The 21442-nt window shown below is 37.7% G+C and overlaps 2 protein-coding genes across 4 annotated transcripts in view; one reads left to right on the forward strand and one right to left on the reverse strand.

The window, feature by feature from the left end:
• The first annotated feature begins 245 nt into the window (after nucleotides 1-245).
• On the forward strand, nucleotides 246-9228 carry LOC119154993 (vitamin D 25-hydroxylase). 3 transcript variants are annotated; one of them, XM_037403093.1, is made up of 6 exons: nucleotides 246-345; nucleotides 2395-2540; nucleotides 3318-3459; nucleotides 3741-4373; nucleotides 7407-7736; nucleotides 9011-9212. In XM_037403093.1, the coding sequence occupies exons 2-6, from the start codon at nucleotides 2451-2453 to the stop codon at nucleotides 9184-9186; spliced, it is 1371 nt and encodes a 456-aa protein (XP_037258990.1). In that variant the 5' UTR covers nucleotides 246-345; nucleotides 2395-2450; the 3' UTR covers nucleotides 9187-9212. The 3 variants fall into 3 exon arrangements, with proteins under 3 accessions (XP_037258990.1, XP_037258993.1, XP_037258992.1); XM_037403096.1 differs by lacking the exons at nucleotides 246-345; nucleotides 2395-2540 and adding an exon at nucleotides 648-996; XM_037403095.1 differs by lacking the exon at nucleotides 246-345 and having other exon boundaries at nucleotides 2084-2540; nucleotides 9119-9228.
• Nucleotides 1064-21442, reverse strand: part of PDE3B (phosphodiesterase 3B) — a 109838-nt gene continuing 89459 nt past the window's right edge. The window contains exons 18-23 of the transcript XR_005106572.1: nucleotides 14956-20823; nucleotides 10563-10722; nucleotides 9163-9260; nucleotides 7616-7771; nucleotides 6437-6499; nucleotides 1064-1773 (exon numbers count right to left, since the gene is read on the reverse strand). The gene's annotated coding sequence lies outside the window, so the exon portion shown is untranslated. The remainder of the gene's footprint in view (nucleotides 1774-6436; nucleotides 6500-7615; nucleotides 7772-9162; nucleotides 9261-10562; nucleotides 10723-14955; nucleotides 20824-21442) is intronic.

Below are 21442 nucleotides of genomic sequence, written 5' to 3' on the forward strand. Positions count from 1 at the left end.
GGCACAGGGCGGCGCTGCACCGCCCCGCGGGGGCGGCGGGAGGAAGCGGCGCGGCGGCGGCGCGGGGCGATGCGGGCGGCGGCGGCGGCGGCGGCGGCGGCGGCGGAGGCGGCGGGGGGCCCGGGCCCGGGCGCGCGGCGGGCGGGCAGCGGCGCCTGCCTCCTGCTGCTGGCGGCGGCGCTGGCGGCGGCGCTGGCGCTGGTGGTGCGGCAGCTGCTGAAGCAGCGGCGGCCGCCCGGCTTCCCGCCCGGTCCCCGGGGGCTGCCCCTCGTCGGCAACATCCACGCCCTGGGCGCGGAGCAGCCGCACGTCTACATGCGGCGGCAGAGCCAGATCCACGGGCAGGTACCGCCGCGCCGGCGGCGTCTGCCGCCTCCCCGGGGGCCCCGGAGCGGGAGCGGGGCGGGCTCGGCGCGGGGGCCGGGCGGCACGGGCAGGGGCAGCCTGGCGGGCGCTGTCCCCGGCCCGCGATCCCGGGGCTGCCGCGGAGCCCGGCCCCGCAGCGGCAGCACGGTGCGGCCGGCGGGGAGGAGCGGTCCCGGCCCCGGCTCGCAGAGGCCGCCCCGCCGGGGGAGCGGCGGCCCCGTGAGCGGAGCCCCCCGCCGGCTGGCGGGAGCGGGGCGAGGGGCCCGGGGCCGGCCGGTGCCCGAGCGCAAGGCGCGGGCAGAACCGTGCAAGCGGCGGCGGGGAAACGCGTGTCGCTTCGCCGGTGTCTCGCTGGGGGTGCGGGCGGAGCGGAGCCGCCAGCGTGACGGGCTCCCGCGGGCGGCTGGTGTTCGGGGCGGCCCGTTCGGGGCACGGTTGGGCTGCCAGGGACGGTCACTCGCCAGCGGCGTCCCGCACGTCTTGGACACGCCAAGACGGCTTAAAACTAACGAAGTTACAGCAGCCAAATAGCAGGGACTTGGCTAATGCAACGTTGTCGCTGAAAACGCGTTGCTTCAAAGTATCTTCAGTGAGATGTTTGGAATACCGGCAGTCTGTTAAAATAACTATGTAAGAATGGATTTTTTCCTTTTCCCCATATTTTCTTATACATCAGATGTCTCTTCTCATCAGCCAGTTTCAAGCAACCAGTCTATTGTTAGAAGCTTCATAACAGTTAAACCCAAACTAGATCCCGCAGGGAAAGGCAGGCAGGTATTAGCATTTCTACGTGTGTATGTGTGCACGTACATAAACACACACGCACTGAGGTTACGCTTTGGTAGCAGCTGGTGGGTGAGCACGGACACCCTTTGGCGTGCCTGTACATCTCCAGGCTATGTGTATCACCTGTGGTGTTTTACTTCACAGGATTTTCACTGGAGGGCTGTGAAAGACTGTGCTTTGTGTCCAACAAACGATGTGTTGTCTAGAAAATCACATCTTTCAAACTGCTAGAATTTTTTAAATATAACACCCCTAACAAGCAAATAAAACTGTTCCTAGAACTTAAGTCTGTCAAATGCTTTTGCCCAGATCATTTATGAAACTTACAGGAGAAACAGTCTTGTTCTGAATGACAAGCAAAGCAAAGTGCACAAATTAAAAGGATGCTAAATGGCAGAAACAAAAGGATTCATTTGTTTCATTTGGCAATAGAAAAAAGTAAATGTGTTTCAAGCAAAATACTAGGACAAATAGAATGGAAATAGGAAGGAAAATGTGTCATCCAATAAACTAAGCTTTCTACTTGCCTGGAATGCTTTATGTAGTTCCAGTCACCTGCTGTAAGAAAGGATCCTGCAGAATTGGAGGGAACTTGAAGGTGGCATCAGGATTTGGGGGGCTCTGAAAAAATACAATGAAAGGATTTAAAAAAAAAAATCTATGACACTGGAAGAAAGATGAATAAGCTAAGATCAAGGTATAGAGAACTCACAAATGGTTTGTGGAAATATACCAGGAGTGCCTTGTCACATAACAAAGAAGAGCCATTATAACAGTGAAAATATCAAGTTCACTAAAACAAAATAGTCATAGAATCATAGAATCATTTAGGTTGGAAAAGACCTTTAAGATCAGAGTCCAACCATTAACCCAGGACTGCCAAGTCCACCACTAAACTGTGTCCCTAAGCGCCACAGCTACCTACACAGCTTTTAAACACTTCCAGGGATGGTGACTCAACCGCTTCCCTGGGCAGCCTGTTCCAATGCCTGGTAACATTTTCAGTGACAACCCAGCTGTCATAGAATGTATAATTACGCTAACATTATTTCATATTGTGGAGGTCAACAGCTCTGAGATGAAGGGAAAACTAGAGATTTATATAGGTAAAAATACAGATTTATAATGCTAAGAAAAGTGTGGAAAGGGATGTAGTATTTCAATCGAGTCTAGCCTCGGTTTAAATTTTTAAAACTTAGGTTAAGATTTTCATTTTGTTTATCCTGTATGTGCCCTCTGCAGGATGTATTGCAACTTTCTCCACAGCATCTAGTGCTAACCACCTCTGGAAATGGGAGATGGGACTAGCTGGGCTATGCTGTCATTTGTTGGCTGTCATCATGGCTCTCACTTCTATCACCTGGTGGTTCTTTGGGAGCCTGTGCAAAGTAAGCTGGTGTCCAGTTTCAGAGGTAGAAAGGACTGGGTGCAGCTTGGTTGTTTTCACAACTGACACCACTTCTGTATCTGCCGTTGTTGGAAGTCTTCGTAATACAAACTTGTAGCTTCAGTCATAGTGCCCTAAACCAAATTAAGCTGTTGGAATTTACCTTTACGCAGGCAGGGAGGAGGAGTAGCAAAGCTTACCTCCCTCCTGTGGAAACAGTCTGAGAAGATTAGGGAAGTAGACAAAATATGTACTTTATTTCTAATTCTTGTATAAAAACTATACCTTATATCTAATAAGGTTATGTTATAGACTTGTAAGTATATACTTATATCTACTAATGTTAGGGGACAGTACATTTTTTCTGAAAAACATACATTGTCGTACCAAACTCACATTTTTTTAATGACTAGGAAAGCATCCCCAGTCCTGACTTTGGAGAGCTGGTCACTTTAGGTGCACAGCAAGGCACAGAATGTAGCATGGGCTAATTTACTTTATCTTTTGACAGAGTAAGTTAGCTCACAACAGACTCTACTGTGTAACGCCACAATTGGATCACCTTTGGTTACCTGTATGCCCTGCTGAAGTTTATTCAAGTCTGTATTTTGCATTGATGTCAAGTGTTGTTTCACGTTTTCATTGTCTGTATTTTGCATTGATGTTAAGTCTTGTTTCACGTTTTCATTACTTGTTTTTATTAATTTTCATTATTTGTTCTTAAGTTTTGGTTGTAATAGCATTTTTACAATTTCTGTGGGTTTTTCCCCCTCAAAAGATCTTCAGTCTTGATCTGGGAGGTATATCTGCTATTGTACTGAACGGCTATGATGCAGTAAAGGAATGCCTTGTTCATCAAAGTGAAATTTTTGCAGATAGACCATCTCTTCCCTTGTTTAAGAAGCTGACAAACATGGGAGGTAAGTGCTAATGTCTTATCTAAAAATGTAATTTTTGTCCAATAGATAGGTTTGTGATCACATGAAACATTTGCTTTAGCCATTTTCTCTACCTCTTTATCTCCTTCCACAAAATACTTGACGCTTCTTTAAAGATATTATTTGGAAAGAATTGTTACTCTCTGACTATGCTCCATAGCAAGATGTGTATAATTATTTGTCCTTTTAAATAATTTTATTATCTTATCTTACAGGGGAAAAAACCCCACTGCATAAAATACTGTGTTAAAATATTTTTTCAGGCTTACTGAACAGTAAATATGGAAGAGGATGGACAGAACATCGCAAATTAGCTGTAAATACTTTTCGAAATTTTGGATACGGACAAAGGTCCTTTGAACACAAAATTTCAGAGGAATCTATTTTTTTTCTTGATGCCATTGATACATACAAAGGCAGACCATTTGATCTTAAGCACTTGATAACAAATGCTGTTTCAAACATTACTAATTTGATTATTTTTGGAGAACGTTTTACATATGAAGATACTGAATTTCAGCACATGATTGAGATTTTTAGTGAAAATATTGAATTAGCTGCTAGTGCTTCTGTGTTTTTATATAATGCTTTTCCTTGGATCGGTATCTTGCCATTTGGGAAACACCAGCAGCTGTTTAAAAATGCAGCTGAAGTATATGACTTTCTTCAAGACCTTATTGAACGTGTCTCTGAAAATAGAAAGCCTCAGTCACCTCGACATTTTGTAGATGCATATTTAGATGAGATGGATTGCAATGAAAATGATCCAGAATCTACATATTCAAGAGAAAACTTAATTTTCTCTGTTGGAGAACTCATCATAGCTGGGACAGAAACCACAACAAATGTTTTAAGATGGGCAGTGTTATTTATGGCTCTTTATCCAAACATTCAAGGTAAGAACTTTGACATTTTGAGGAACTGATACACTTTCCTATTGCAAATTTAAAATGCTCTTTTAAAAATGATGCAGTGATCCATAGTTGTAACCAAAAAGGAAGGTTTGTATATTATTCTGTTGTATCATTTACCAAATATACTATAGACAGGGGTGGGAAGCTTATTTTATATGTACATGAAGAGGCTATCAAAAGTAAAGCATGATGATAAAAATCTTAGAATATTATTTTGTAAATAATTTTTATGAAGCATTAATAAAGTATTTCTAATATATTTAAATTTAGTGTTGTGAGGCATAATGTTGGTTGGCAGATGTACTAATCTGTGTAGTTAATAATAAATAGTAAGAAAATGCAATAAAATATGAAACTAATAAATTATATTAAAAATGCAAAACCACCAGCAAAATGTAAATCAGGTTGTAGTTAACAGTTTGGGTACAATTTTTTTTTCTCCTTAAGTGCCTCAATTCACAACAGATTTACATGTTATAGACATGTATATTCATACTTTTGGAAGAACAAAAATAGCACTTAAAAGTAAGAAAGATGTATTACCGTCATTTTGAAGAAAGACAGCAATAGATGTCTGAATGTCAGCCCGGATGTTTTGTGCAGAAGTTTGGATTTTAGAAGTGAACAGTCATTTTTTATTTTTTTTCCTGCCTCCACTTCCCTTTTCCTATCAAAGCCTTAGCAGTGCTTAGTTCAACTAGGAATTTTCAGTATTTGGAGAAAGAGCAGCCTGGATAACTTTGAAAGGTACTGCTGATACTTTGACCAAAGAATATTGCTCTAACATCAGTTTCACCACCATCATAATTTCAGAATGGGGATAACAGCACTGCCTGTAGCTAGAAGGCTGTTGAGATCTGAAGTTCTGCATAGGAACCAGATATCTTTATGTATGAAAGATTCCATTTTCTTCTTCTGGTAGTAGGTGCATGCCTCTATGACTTCTGATTTTCTCAGCTAGAATAATTTCTAATTCAAATCGGGTGGAAAAAGCGCAATTGTGTATCTATGTATCTGTTTTTAGATTTTAAAATATTGATCTATGTATCTATTATATTATCTAAAATTAGAGATCAAATTTTATATTTACATATAAGGTAAATACAGCTTTACTTGAAAAAAATGAAAATTGAAATATGATGATAAAGTACGTCAAAGCCTGACATGCTGTAAACCGAAAATCATTCTGCTTACACGAAGAAGCTGATGCCAAAACTCTTCTGTTGCTGCCATTATCGTTATTTTAAGTCTGCTATTCACTGAGCTCGTTAAAATATCTGGCTAAGCAAGTAGAACCAAAGTTCGCTTAAATATCTCCTGAGAGCCATAACCTCTTACTCAACTTTTCTAATTAGTTGATTAATTAATTGAACATGAGTTAACTGATTAAAGATTAAAAAATAGGAAAAATTTCTTCTAGGATTAAAAGGAAAATCTAATAGATTTGAGTTGTTAATTTTAAAAACTTTGAGGAATATATTTAAGAGAAATATGTAGCTTCAGCTCACTAAGTACAGCTAATAATTCTTTTGTAGAAGATTAAAACTGCAATTTCTACTTTTAACCAGTCAGTGTAATTCAGATGATTTAAAAAAAAGGTATAAAAAAATTAAATGTTGCTTTTATGCTTCTGAGCTCTACTAATTCATCTATGTGCTTTACATAGTGTAATAAGAAAAACTACCATAAAAGGAAACTGTTCAATAAAATGAAAAAAATATAATCCGATTTTATAGGTACTCAAGTTTTAGGATGCATATATACATTGTCCATATTTTAGTTAAAAATTTATTTGGTGCCATAATTAGTCACAAGGATATATTTACACTCTACATCATATAAAAACCCTGAATGCAGAAAGGTCCACTTAAAGTTTCTGATCAGTCTGTCCTGGCTCACAAACAATAGTCACATCTTAAAACAAGAACATCCTTTCTCCTGCTCTATTACGATCTGACCAAGATACTGTTTTTCAAAAAAGATCAAAAAAACTTTGTAGTTTTGTGTCTCCTATGCACTAGCTGATTTTGTAGAGATCCACTTACCTAAAATAATCTTCTCATCTCAGATCTTGTGATACAATGAGTTTGGATTCAAGATCAGTTCACCTGGATAAAAATAAAAATTACTGTTACCTTTATTTAGACTTTCTCTGTCCAAGTATTACAACACACACCGATACACCACTACATCACAGAATGTAGTTTAACTAAGCTGCTTTTCACCTCTTAATTTTGATGTGGAATGTTGTCACTTTAGGTTGAAAAACCTGGTGATTCTTCTGGTAGAATTTTTCTGCTATTGCCCAGATTTGCATTATTGGTTCCACATGAATTGTAGAAGTGTGACTTTATTTTACTTAGGAGCTCTTTGGCAGTTTCAGCAAAGAAAGTGTATCGGGAAAAAGATGAGACAGTTTTGAGTGCCTTTGAGATTATTTAAATAACCTGTGAATTTTATTTTTAAAATAGCTTAAAAAAACCCAGTGATTGGATTTGTTCCTTTTCAGTTAGATTCAGACTCTTGCCCCTCTTAAATCTTACAGTGTTGTATCAGATATTTTCATCTTAAGAGTGAATGATTTTACATTGTGACAATTCTGAAGAATCATAGCAGAATTAGACAACGGAAAGTTCAAGTGGCTAATTTCAGTCTTATCTGTGTTTACTCAAGTACTTAATGTATTTTATCTTTGCAGTCTTTTGCTTGTTCCTTTAGTTTTGAAGAGCTCCAGAAATAAAAATATACACAAGCAAAGCAAAGTATGTTAAACTACAATTTTACTGAGGATAATTACTTTTGAAATGAACATTACTGGTATAGATGCTAGTAACAATTCCTAGTAACAGGATAAGGAATATAGAATCTAAATTTTAAAGCTTATAAGCTACTACATTTTATGTAGGATATTTCATGTTTCAGTATCCTTTTAAAAATCTATATATGTTATAGCTTAAATAAAAAAAGAAATTATATTACACAATAAATATCAGCTTTTATTCATGTTCCTAACAGGGCAAGTTCAAAAAGAAATTGATTTAGTCATTGGCCCAAACAAAATGCCTGCCTTAGAAGAGAAATGCAAAATGCCATACACTGAGGCTGTTCTACATGAAGTACTAAGATTCTGTAATATAGTTCCACTAGGTATTTTTCATGCAACTTCCAAAGATACTGTTGTGCGTGGTTATTCTATTCCTGAAGGCACTACAGTCATTACAAACCTCTACTCTGTCCATTTTGATGAAAAATACTGGAGCAATCCAGAAGTGTTTTTTCCTGAGAGGTTTTTGGACAGCAGCGGGCAGTTTGTCAAGAAAGATGCATTTATTCCTTTTTCACTAGGTAAGTGATCTCTTCCACTGTTCCTTTTCATAAATCTAGAGAGGTATAACATATAAGCGATGGCAATAAATCGGGAATGGACAGACGGATGTAAAATATCCACAGTCTGATGAAACAGCTATTTTAAAGGTATTCAATATAATGCACTTTGGACATAATACATTTTAGCACAGTATCTTTTATATAGATGAGTTCGCTATTATATATAAGCTAGCAAAAAAGCATGATACCTTCTTATCTGAGGAGTCTATAGATTTTATATTATTGCAGTACATAAGTTGTATTTCTTTCATAATTAATAGTCCTTTGCTGCTACAGTCATTACATACAGGTGATTTACACAACCAGCTTTCAAATTGGAGCAGTTAGATCAGCACCAGAAATTGCAGACGTTATTCAGAACTAGCTTGGGGCTCAGCATGTATCACTTCATTCTGACCTGAGGAAATATTCTGGGAGTCCTAAATTATTATGGATTTGTCTTTTGATGCCTGTAAGAGTGGGTAATTTACCTTACATACAATTATCAACCTAAAAAATTAGGCGTTCCTTATAAACTAACTTCCAGGGCTACCTCTGCAGTCCATAGAAAGACATAGCCTTGTGTAGAGTGTGACTTAGTTTGCTCATCTGGGGTGCTCTTGCTCTGAAAAATAGGAGACAAGAGAAGACAATTGCCTTGGAATAGATACACTAGATCTAAATGGCCTGTTATGTTTGATGAAACCTACCTTTATTATGTTTCTTTTTGTCTGTTTGACCTTACCAGTTCCAGATGTTGTTATCCATTCACCTGTGTCTTCCACAACCACGTTTACTCACTGTAACTAGTAATGGGAACTAATGTTTAAAGTCATTATCCAGACTTGTTTCGAATCTTTCTACTTAGAAAGTTACAATATTTGCCAGGCAATAATGACTGGCAGTAGATGTAATTAAGAAAACAGTAGGGAACAAAGGCTGAAATTCACAGTATCATTTTTTAAAGACATCTTCTGTCTAGATTGGCACTTCAAGACAAGATAAAGGAGCTAATAGCTTATCTAAATAAATTTGACAGAATTAGTTACAATGCCATTTGTGTAGCGAGAGGAACAAGTTCTCTAAAATCTGTTTCTTGCTGTAAATTACCACCTATCCTCTCTTACAGAATGCTACCACCAAGTTCATACAGCTCCTCTTAGAACACAGAAATGACCATTCTTATTCGTAATAAGAGTGAAAATGTAATTGAACACATTTTAAGTCTTTTCAAAACCTTCTTTTCAATCCAGGAAGAAGACACTGTCTTGGAGAACAACTAGCTCGAATGGAAATGTTTTTGTTTTTTACTTCATTACTGCAACGATTTCACCTGTGTTTTCCTCATGGTGTGATTCCAGATCTCAAACCAAGATTAGGCATGACCTTACAACCACAGCCATACCTCATCTGTGCAGAAAGACGGTGAAGAGAAGCATCTAGATTGTCAGCTGGAGCACAATGCTTCAAGTTGCAGCAGAGGATCCCCTTTGCCTTCTATTTCTAAATGTGTTCATGCCAGAAAAACAAAGATTTGAAGGACTTGCAGATAAATTCTGACTGCACACATCTTAATAGCTTCTTTGTACTTGGTTTTCACAAAAAAAAAACCCTCAACCACAAACGTGAAACACATCCTGTGTTTAAAGCTCATGTTTTCACTCCAGAAGTCTCTTTTGAATCCAACTTCTGATTCAGCTTTTAAATACTTTATTACTTAACAGGCCATTTTACTTTGAGATGATATTTTTATAAACATGGAGAACATGGCTCAAAATGTTTATACTCCAACTCATGTGTGGAAATCTCATTTACGTTATTCCAGCTAAGCAGTTCTTTATAATTCTCCATTAAATTTACATAGCTAAAAAGGTTTTAAAGGTATCTAAATTTTTGTAACTCAGAATAAACTATATTTTCCAACCTTGGTAAACAAATTGTATATTTAAGCATTTTAATCCTTCCTTCTCCTTGCCCTATTATCCCAGTTGGTCGTAATTTTCTAGTGAATCAAAGAACTGTGTGAATTCACTTTTTAAGATCTTTTATGGCTTGCTTCTCATTTTGTAACGTGTTACTAAACAACAGTGTTCAATTATTGCCATACTCCCGACAATTGCAGCAATCTCTGTTGCCTCCCCACGCAAAGCGTTATGCAATGATTAAACTCTGCCTAAGACTAAGCCTACTTAGTCTACTAAGAATTAAGTTGACTTAGTCTACCAGACTAAAGTAGTCTGGAAAAAGCAGCATTTGTGTTACCAGAGACACATGCAACTATACTAGGAGTCAAGAAAATAAGCTGCTCGTGAGTTTGACAAGAGAAGAGACCTTTTGGGAAGGGAGAGTGGAATAGGGTAGAAGGAACATATTTTAAATGGATTTTAAGCAGAAGTTTTAGGCCTAACAGCCACTCTTGACTTCTTCCAGCTTCATTTTTTATTCCTGACAGCTATTGCTTTATGGTTATTAGTAGATAAAGATTTATGCACGCAGGCCCTGCAGGAGAACCTGATACTCTAAATATGATGTGTTTCGTCCCCACCACGCGAGAAGAAGTAAGGCCACAGGATACGGTTCAGAACAAAACACACACTCAGCCATTTAAGGACAGGGCTGAACATTAGACCTTGCTCTTCATACAGCTTATGCTTCAGTTTGGAGATGCAGGAAAGTTTAAAGGCAGTGATTGGGTGTTTTTCTGCTGACCTGACATTTTTCATCTTATACTGAGCAGAAAATACTTTCTTTGTTTTGAAACAGCAACAGAGAAGGATCAGACAGAGCTAATGCTAGCCCACTTACATCATAGCCTATTGACTCAAGATGCAGCTGGTCCAGGTCAGGTTACTGTGCCTGAGGGCAGTCAGACCCACATCTCCTGCAAAGAGCATCTCCAACACATGCAGAACTGGTGCTCTGAAGAAGGTGGGCAGGCTGCTGCTCTTGCTGAGTAACTGCCTTTCTGTAGAGAAGATATAAGATTCAGAAAGGAGAGGAAGGAGGTAAGCCTGACTGCTGTGCACTGGGCACACCATGAAAGCTGTGAATAAACCGCTCCTAAGACACTGGGGTTTAGGAGTCGATATTTTTTTGTTGTTTTTTTTTTTGCTGGATACCTGTGCAAGTAGACGTTGAGCGCTTGTGAAATGCTTAAGTAAAAATTGTGGCATCTACCAGATTTAGGTGCCTTCAGTATGAAGTATGAATACATATGTTCAGTATGAATACCGAACAGAATTCACTGCTACAGTTCTGGACTCATGGTAATTCTTCCTATATCCCACCCCATGCTCTTAAATGAGACAGCCACAGGATTTTTAGTATCTAGGCTTGCCTCCTGTGTTGCAAGAACTCTAGGACATTCTTTGGTTAAAATATGATTCAAATAATCCTAATTGAAGTGAGGGGAAGATTAAAAAAACCCAAGAACCAGTTCTTGTGGGGGCTGTGCTCAAAATGCAGCTGACCAGTGATAATTCCCTTTTGCTGAGGTATTTTGAGATCTAACTCCTGACTAGTCTTTTATCCATTTAATAAGAAACATACTGATTATATGTCATTCTGGTTTCTAAATCAAAATGCCTTATACAAGCCTCAGAATATCAATCCAAACTTTTACCATTATCTGCCAACTTACAGTCTCATTTAAGCAAATACATTTGACAAGCTGTCTTTTCTATAAATCTGTATCAGTGTTATATTTACATGTTTCATTCTGTATCAACTTTTTCATTATTTCCCCTCTGACTTAGAATTAGCCTCACAATCCAATTTAGTAATTTGAAATACTGACATAAGAGTAGTTTTTTCAAGTCCTCTGGAATTTCCCCATTGTAGCTAGACTGATTAGTAATGAATATCAGCGGCCACCCAAATGTTCAGAATTTCCTGTTGAGTTTTCTACAGCTGAAATATCTAGCATAGCTGGCTGCTGTTTAGCATTGTTTTAGGATTAAAGGCTGATATATTAACCAGTATATCTTTTTCTGTTTGTAGAATTTAAGGATGAAAAAAGACATTAAGTAATGTGTCAAGGTAAGATTGTTCCCATTTGCAGAATTTTTTCCTATCTGGCTTTAAATGTACTAATAATTTAGGTCAAAAATGTGTTCAGATACTGATGGAAAGATTTCTTGAGATTTAAAGTTGTAACCTCTCAATTTCTGTCTATTAATGTCATTTATTGCTCTCTTGGTTTCACCATTTTCCTAAGTTTTATTCCCTCCAGTATTTACAGCCTTCTCATTTTTGTCTTTTGCAGAGTTAGCCGTTTGAATTCATGATGATAGTTTAGAAGTGGAAGCACTGTTTCCACATACAGGTGTATCACAACCACAAGAAGAAATTTTCATATACCTTCTCTGTAACTCCACTGTCATTCCCAAAGGCAGTGAAGGACTTTTTTCTGTAAATGTAGCTAAAAATGCATATTCAGCTTGCCTTTGCTGCTCTCAATCAGCATAGTTTTGAATCATTCTTTTTTCTAGTTTGTCTAGGAAAAAAAACCACTTCAGCTTTTTTCCCTTCCTGTGAGATTACTGCAATGTTCTTTGCGCTATTCTAGGGTCTCGTTCAGTATTTGTAAATGCAGACTAAGTTCAGCAGTCTTTCTTAAGGAACAGGTATTTTAGGATTAAGACTTGATTTTGTATTCTTTACTTAATTATTTTAATTTCTCCTTGAGCAATAACTAGTTGCCTTTTCTGAGTATAATCACAGAAATCCTGCTAATTGGAGGGGAATACAGTCAACTCACCATTGTATTAGTTTACTATATCCCATTCAAAGGTCTCCACAGCCAACTATGGTGTAATACTAGTAGGAAGATTATGAGCTGCTGTATGTTTCTCCTACATCTATTTTCCGGGTCTTGGCTCTGGTTTTGTATACTTGCCTTAAACCAGAAATTCTAGAAGAGGTTCCGTGCCTTAGCTCTTTTGTGCCATTTCTGTACCATGGGAATGTGTGCTTTCTTCCCTGTTTCTCAGATACAGCCTATTCCTAGATCTACTCCTAGACACAAGTCCAAGCCCAGGGTAACACATCTTGCTATCTAGCAGGAAATTCCCTTAACACTGATGCAAGAGCTGCAGTCAATACCACCACAGTATCTGAAATCCTCCTTTCTAAAACTCTATCCTTTGGGCTTGTGGGTTAACCTTGGACATGCCAGCATCCCCAGAATCTGAAAAGGGAACACTACAAGGATGCCATATATGACACTGAAAGAACACTATAGAAAATCTTACTCTCTAATTTCCTGAACTTCCACCAGTTTCTGTGATATTGGTGAACCTGAGCTTAGTGTGAACCCAATAAATGCAGGAAGGTTCATTAGCTTATACCTTCAGAAATTAACGCTACAAAGTGAGATTTCATAAAAGTTGAAGAAACTTTAGTGCTTCTCTGAAAGTAAATAGTTTGAATTTATTGTGATATATCCTTTACGTGTATCAAGAATATGTTGTGAGAGAAAGACCTAGAGAATCACAATAATGCTTCTTTGTTAGTTTTCCAGTACATACTAGAAATAGTTCACTAACTTGAACTATATGCCAGGATGTAGCTACATCTTTTTTTTCAATGAACAATCTCTCTCATGTCTTAGATCTCCATTTCTCTTAATAAGAAAATGATAGCATGGAAACAGGGGAAATGGAGAACATTATAGCTGATGTTTATAATATAGCATGTATTTTAATGTTAGGTGCACACTGTCAAGTGTATAATGTTTTAATGGAAACTAATAACTGTCCAGAGGATTGGTCATGTCATCTGGAAAATGAGAGAAAGTTAAATAAAGAGAAAAACGATAAATAGGGAAGAAGAGTGTAGATTGAAAGCAAAAAGACAATGTGTTATAATTTTTGCAGTTATTTACAAATCATTATGAAGCATGAGGGGTTTATCTGGAAAAATAATTACAGTTCTTCTTATGACATTTCTGGATTGAATTGGGAGATTTTGTCAGACTAAGTACCAGAAATCACTGTATCTGTAGCAGCCAAAGTGCTATTTCAGACTGGAATTTACAAAGAGCCTGCTTTTTTCAACCTTAAACTAAGTGTATCATAGAACTGTGGTAATTTTTTTCAGGGTTAATATCTGCAGTGACTTAAAAGCTAAAATATGCCTGGAAGATGTGCTCTTCCTTGTCCATGTCTTGAGTATCACCGCAGGGAACATGAACCGAACCTGCGAAGCAAATTGCCTTTTCGCTGGGCAGAACCAGCAGTTCCTTCTGCTATGGGGATATGCCACTGCATTACGGCTAATGGGAAGTGCGGTGCCCAGGAGCCCTGGAAATCTTTAAAGAGAGCAAAGTGCATATGCTCTCTGTACACCCAGAATAATTTAGGTTATGTGGGACCATGATCTGGCATTAGCTGAGGGACCTTGCTTAAACAGCCCCGGGGATCCACGCCAATGACATCTTTAGCCTGCAGGTGGCTGGACAACAGCTGGTAAAAAACAGCTGTCACCGCAGGAACAGAAATATCTCCCTGTGTAGTTTCTGTATATATTGAGGGAACAGACTTGTCATCCAAAATAACGTTACTGGACAGTCCAAACTTCCAAAGTTACTCAGCATGCCAAGGACAAACTAGGTGACTTTGCATCAAGGTGCTTAAGGTGAGCTCATTTATTTGCAGATCATGTTCCACACAGACTGCTGAAGCAAATGGTCTAGGTAAGGTATCAAATCAGCTCTTAGTAGTGTCCACAGTGAGATACTGGGGTTAGCTTTAGAGATGTACAGGCTTTTGCAGAACTGCACAGATCAGATTGCAAGGGAAGAGAAGCCTAATTGGTACCTGCTGTGTAATGGCCATCACACTAATACAGTTTCTCTGCTTATTAACCCAACCTACCCTTAACAACCACTCTGCATGCCTGTGGGCTCATTCCCCTTTCTTCGTCCTACTGACATGTATATTTCCTGAATCTAACATTGCTGAACACATGCTCCTCTGCATGGAGATCCTCCCTTTCCTCTATACCAGGTCTTCTTGCAAAGAAAACTTGAATATACTTCAAGTGGGAGAGTAATTCTGCATCCACAATGTAGGCAGTGTTGATAACTAGTATGACAGTACTGCACAGGATGATCAGATGTGCACTGACTTTACGCTGCAGGAATTTAGCATTGTCTCTATTCAGCCATATTCAGTATCTCTCTCCAAATGTTCCTTACCTGTAACTAGACTTGATCAGAGCTTGAGGTAAAGTCATGGACCTTTCTGCATTTGTGCTGGTGATCCCTCCTTAGACATCATCATCGTGCAGGTAAGTTTCCAATACAAGATCACTCTTTTCTAGTAATGTTGCAGAAGTTATAAAATTGTAATTCTGAAAAGAATTCAGTTGGTTTACATTCCTGTGATACACTCACACTACAATCTTTTAATTTCAGAGTATGTTTTTGACCTCCTGTGGGCCAGATCCAGTATCAATAGAAAGAAGGTCTTTCCTTCTGGAATCTGGCCTTTTTGGATGTGTCCAAATATAAATTCAGATCATTCAGATGTCTAAGAGCCAATGACACAGAAAACAGGCATAGAATGAGGAAATCTATATCAAAAAGCTGTAATTCTGAAAGAGCTTGGGATCCATAGCGGGTTGTTAGCTAAAGATGAACTTTGTGCAGCCAAAAGATCTTGTGTTGACAGAATATTGAGTGAGGACGGAATCATAGAATCATTTAAGGTTGGAAAAGACCTTTAAGATCGAGTCCAATCATTAACAGATACAAAAACTATATATGTATTTGGTGCTGGCATAAGCATTCCTTGAATACTGTGTGCCTTGTTCTGTTGTCTATAACTGATGGAGTTAGTAGTCTCCCTGTAAAGCTGTAAAAACTACTAACAATATGCTTATGCTATATATTCTGGATTTGCTACAAGGTACTTCTACTGATTAATGAACTGACCAAATAGTATGTGATCATAGCAGGGCAGCGCCACATTCAAGCTAATACTCTTCCATTTCAGAATGATTTATTATTTCAGACTTGGTGATATACTGGCACTGTTAGAAAGTGTTTGGATAGCTGAAGGCTCATGCATGTCTCCAGAATATACACCACAGCAATGTACTGTAGAACATACTGGCTAGTGACACATTTAAGACAATTCATTTGCTTAGTTTACCAAATGAATTACATGATTAAGTGCCTTAATTACAGTCTAATCAGAGAACAAAAAGAGAACAAAAAGTTGATAAAAGATCTCTTCAGGAGGTAGACAAGAATAGAAATAGAAGTCAAGGTGAAACATCTTTAAACTAGGAACAGGGAACAGCTTTAGATGAAGAATAAGCTATATAACTAGCAGTAACAATAGTTATTCCCTGGATCGTTACAGAAATTTTAAAATCAGTTATGAGACCTTTCTTCGGTGCTCTGGTTTTAATTTGAACTGTCTTCAATATAACAAGTAAACTACCTAAGTTTACAGTAGTCCCTCTTGTCTTGATCAGCAGCTTATGAAATGTACTGTTCATCTGAACTCCAAACCACTGCCAGGTTTTCAAGTATTAAAGCAGCCTGAGCTCACATAGCAAGCAGGTCTTTTCTCGATGTAGTATGTCCTGCTACACAACTAGATTCTGAATCTAAGTCTGATTCAGACCGTCTGAATAGTGAAAATAAACTATTAATCTGCATTTTTTTTAGCCTGAATTGACCCTAATGGTTTTTACAGGCACTAGTGAGTAGATGGGGCAGATTATGTTGTCATTAAGATAGCACATTCACCTGAAAAGTAGCAAGTTCAGAGAGAATGCAACACAAGGCAGTCAAATCACTTTGAAAAAGGGGTGAAAATGAGATTATGTAAATTTTTCAGCAATGCATTGAATGGAAAAATATAAGGATTAAGGATAAACAGGAAAAAAAAATCATAATGGTGAAGATGCCAGATCAGAATTTATCTTTAGGTGAGATAGATGGAATGATGAAAAGACAACACAGCCAAGTACAGTGGACTATTCACTGAGAGTCTAAAGGTAAACTCTCAGGATAAATTGGTCTGTGAAGCGACAGACATGCATTTTCATAGCAGCTAGATGTCTCGTGTTTTGGGTTGGTTTTTTTTTTTGCATTGGGCCTCATAATTCAAACCTTTGTCTAATCAAGATCAAATTAAACTTCTGTTCTGGAAATATTATGCCTTATTCTGCCCTTTCATACAACACAATTTGAGGATCAGCAGATTCTTCCATTTCTAGATTATCCCCTTAGATATTTTTGAAGGCTCTCAACTATCTCAATGTCGATGTCATTAGAATTAGGCAGAACCCATACTCGGAGTGGTCATTTCTTAGGAAGACTGCCAGACTTCAGGAGACATTACGTTTGTTACATTCTTCCGAATAAGTAACATTCCAAATAGATTAAATCCATTAAAATAATGGAGCATATCAGGAATGTGCAATCTAATCCAATAGTTTACTATTACCGCAGCAGATGGCTGCTTGCCTAAAACTTTACATGTGATATATACCAGCCTATAGTAATATAACAGAAAACAGAATAAACTTAGTATTTATTTCCTCGCTGTTTTCAAGTGCTGACTTCCTTCTATGGTCACATTAAAAATCTTAAAAAAATATTTTTGATTTGTGTAGACTATGACTTATCAGAAGCATGAAAAAAATATTACATATAAAAAAAGATTAGCTTTTTAAAACACAGGTAATTTGTTAGGATGCTGAACAACATTAGTCCCACCATTAGCATTTAGACAACAGGGTCCATGCTGTATGCCCCATGGACACTCTCATACCCTCATTAAAACAAGGGAATAAAGGATGTTGTTCAGGTCCTTCACTAATATAGGTAATGCAGGTAGGATTTCATACCAATAAGGAATGAAAGTTAGGTAATAGAATCACTTATTGACAAAACATCTTAATTACCTGAGAATAATTCTCTTTTCTCCACACACATCCCTGTTTAAGGAGTCCAAATTCCCTTTTAGTTCTCATCAACATGCACAATAAGCTAGTTAAAATAATAATACTTGTGAACATGCACCACAGCAGAGTTTTGTAAGCCTCATTTCTCCAAGAAAAACATAAGTACTTATGACCCTTCTTGTGCCTGCATAGACTTGTGTAACCTGATTTAATTGTTCTTTTTTCGGAAGCATAAATGTTGCTTTTTAAAGCCCCTTCAAGGCATCTTCAGATCTTGTTCCATTGTATTTTATGTTGTATAAAGACATACTGTTTCTCTCTCAATGCACAGTCTAAACTGCCACAGTATAGAGGGAAATGCAACATAGCTTAATATTGCATTTACTTTATTGCAAATTGTAGACAGTCTATAGAATATTCTTCATGTCATAATGAATGTCATATATTTGAAAACAGACTGTAAGAATTCATTGCCGATTGCAATAAAACTGAGTGCTAAGGGATAAAATTTATCTAAAAATCCCCACCTGCTTAAACTAATCATCTTTGTAATTATATGAATTACATCATTTTAAAAAGCACCCAACACCTCCCAAAGTATGCACTTCCTTAAGATCTAGAAAGGACCACATAGCCTGACCAAAAAATAAGATGTAATAAGCTTTAGCAAACTAATTTTAGACAATCGTATATTTTTAAAATATTTTGGCTACTGCTTTTCCATTTATTCATAAACTGACAACTAGACAGAGTCTTAATTCTGGCTGAGCTTCAAACTTTGTCTGTTTTTTCAAAAGGATTCTAGCTGTCTCCCTTAACAAATAAATATAGTATTTCTGGTGGGAGATATAATAAATACTCCATAAATTAAAAGCTTCTAATATTCACTGAAATAGAGGTTCAGTTGACATAGCCAATTCCTGTTGGCTGAATGTTATTATTTGACTATTTTCTATCATTGTGCACATTTTCTTATTGGTATTTAAAGTGATCCATATCAGATCTCATCTCTAATCGTAGTACTGAAAAACTAGGTCCAGAAAGGATCTCAGTAAGTTATGCAGTTCACCCATCTGACTGGTAATATGTTTTTCTGAAAACTGTTTTTCAGACTTTTTTTTTTTAAATTATTTTCAAAGACTTCCCTTCCTTAATACTCCAAGGTATTCTATTTCAGTGAGTCATAGCCCCCTCAGTCCTTAGACAATTAGCCATGTTGAGCCTGAATCTTCCTTTTTGCAATCTAAAGCTGCTACTACTTGTCTTAAACTATGAACACTGAAAGCCTTGTTCTAATTACTTTGCTCTTTGAAGCAGCACTATTAAGTATTTGAAACTTTAGGATACCTTTTTTAAGTCTCATCTTCTCTAGACTCAGAAAAGCCTCTTGAATTAATTTTATCTTTCTCCTTCTCTTTAGGCTGTCTTCCCTATTTCTGGTTAGTCTCACTGGTCTGTACTGGAATTATGTAGTCTGTCTAATGGGCGGATATTTTTCCTGGGCTGTGACATCTGAAATGCGAAACAGCATTTTGGTAATGCCTTATTTATGATGAATAGAATAAAATTACTACAAACCCCTTCTCAAAGATGAATAGGAGGGCTCCTTCATTCATTTTTTTTTACTGAAAGCTTAGTTAATATATGAGTAAGATAAATGGACAATACCAAGAGATTAATAAATTATAGTAGAATGAATGTCGTGATAAGAGAAGGGTATACTAAGTCCATTTGAATGACCACATATAGGAGCAAGTTTTCACATCTAACTGGCACAGGTGACAGTCTGCAGTCTGCTCCCCATGTGCAGTAAGTAATGTCAGGCTTACCCTTTGGATGTTTGGTATAATACTTACATTTTAAGCTAAGCATTAGTCTTTGTTTTATATGCAAATAAAATGAAAAGACTTTGATCTCATTCAAGGTGCAAAGGGTTCTGCTGATCTGGAGAGATGACTCAGAAGTGACTCACCACCTGTTTTTTGGCAAGATATTTAGAACATGGACAAATCACAAGGTGAATGGTAGGAATCACTTGAAACGCTATGCTCTCTCACTGTTATTTAAAGGCTCTATTGGTTTCATGTCACACATTTCTATTTTTCTGAAACTTCACAGATGAACCAGAAGGCAGAAGGTTTCTTCTCTGTGTAGGACTTTTGCTCTCTCTACTTAGATTTCACAGATAGTAACATTCTGCCAGGTAATACAGCCTGCATAGTAGAACCTATCACAGACACCAGTTGCTATTACCTGTGACGTTTTGAAGTACAGAAATCAAAAGATGACTCACAGTGTACAGATTCCAAAAGAAACCTTCCGGTCAAAGATTTCTGATTGTGTTGTGCTCTTTTTAAAGCGTGTCTGTAGTGTCACATATAACCAAATAAGTGTCAATCACTTAAAAATACATTAAGCATCATTATTCAGTATCCTGACTGTATCACAACAATAGCACTTAAAGTCATCCAATTTCTGGACAGATGTTTCAATCTCAGTACAAAAGAAAACCAGTTTCTTCTTTGCTGGAACTGCTTTCTATAGCTTAATGCTATTATTAACAAAACAAGCAATTGCTAGTTACTCTATTTTTTTGTTTGTGAGAGTATTGCAAGTAAGAGAGTAATCAGAAGTATTATTTCAAGTCCAAGCCAGCAATGTTTTAGAGAAATGAGAGTAACAATTGACAACAAAACCATTGAGACTGATTGCTCAGTTACATATCTATCAGCTGAATTCATAAAGATTTGGGGAATGTACACTATGCCAGGAGGGTTGCTGCCAACTAGAAACTCAAGTGCACTGGAATATTTATCCTATGGCAGCTTAGTCCATAAGCTTTCTTTCCTCTTTCCTCTGAAATACAAGACATTATTCTTTTTCCTTTAGCAAAGGACAAAAGTACTAATTGCTTATAGCCCTATCAAATTAAGATCAGGTAGGGACGAGTTAACAGTTGTGTTCTTTTGCCAGCTTCATCTCTAAGAATCTGCAGTTATTATTCTTACGGCAAGTTAAAGTCTTGCTTCAGAAGATATTGAAAGGAAAATTCTTCATTGCAAAAATGAAAGCAATTCATTACCTCAATTGCCTTAAAACAGACATGAAGCAGTACGTTGTCCAGAAACAATTCTGAAGAAAGCTGGAGGAAAAAAAGCAAAATAAAACACTGCCTTGATCATACTTCTTCCACCTCATTTAATACATTTCATATATTTATTTTCTCTCATCTAATCTCTATTGGCCACAGAAAAATCAATTTTCTTAAACTTGCACCACAACTTCAGTTATGATAATTCTATTGTTAGTAGGAGCATAATTTAATTTTCATTTCTATTTTCATTTAATTTCTAACAATCCAAATATTCTGAGCTACCAAAGATATCCTGTTTACATATTTTTTTGAAGACAATTAACTGGCTTGAAACAATAAACAGTGTCTTCTCTTCAGAATAAGATATGCTTTTATGTGTATGCCATCCTTATGTTTTCTTTCTAATTCTCATCACCTAAGATAATTCCATCCTTTTACTCCAAAACATATTTCAGACTGGGATTCCTGATCTCACACTCACCAGTGTATGAGACACTTCCAATTCTGCACCTCTCATACTTTCTCTCTTTTTTTTTTTTTTTTTTTTTTTTTGTTGACAAAAGGGAAAGTACTGCCCTGTGAATGTTAGTGCTACAAACTGCATTACCTCAACTTTGTATACTTTTAGAAGAACCAGAAGCTCAGTCTCAACTATGACTACCCAGGA

The sequence above is a fragment of the Falco rusticolus genome, chromosome 10, assembly GCF_015220075.1.
Source record: "Falco rusticolus isolate bFalRus1 chromosome 10, bFalRus1.pri, whole genome shotgun sequence".
In the NCBI taxonomy this organism is placed as follows: domain Eukaryota; kingdom Metazoa; phylum Chordata; class Aves; order Falconiformes; family Falconidae; genus Falco; species Falco rusticolus.

Excerpts from the sequence above, each read along its gene's own strand:
- LOC119154993 (XM_037403093.1), top strand. The coding sequence starts at position 2,451 with ATGGGACTAGCTGGGCTATGCTGTCATTTGTTGGCTGTCATCATGGCT. Across the intron at positions 3,460-3,740 it reads GAAGCTGACAAACATGGGAG|GCTTACTGAACAGTAAATAT; the intron begins GTAAGTGCTAAT and ends ATATTTTTTCAG. Across the intron at positions 7,737-9,010 it reads ATTTATTCCTTTTTCACTAG|GAAGAAGACACTGTCTTGGA; the intron begins GTAAGTGATCTC and ends TTTTCAATCCAG.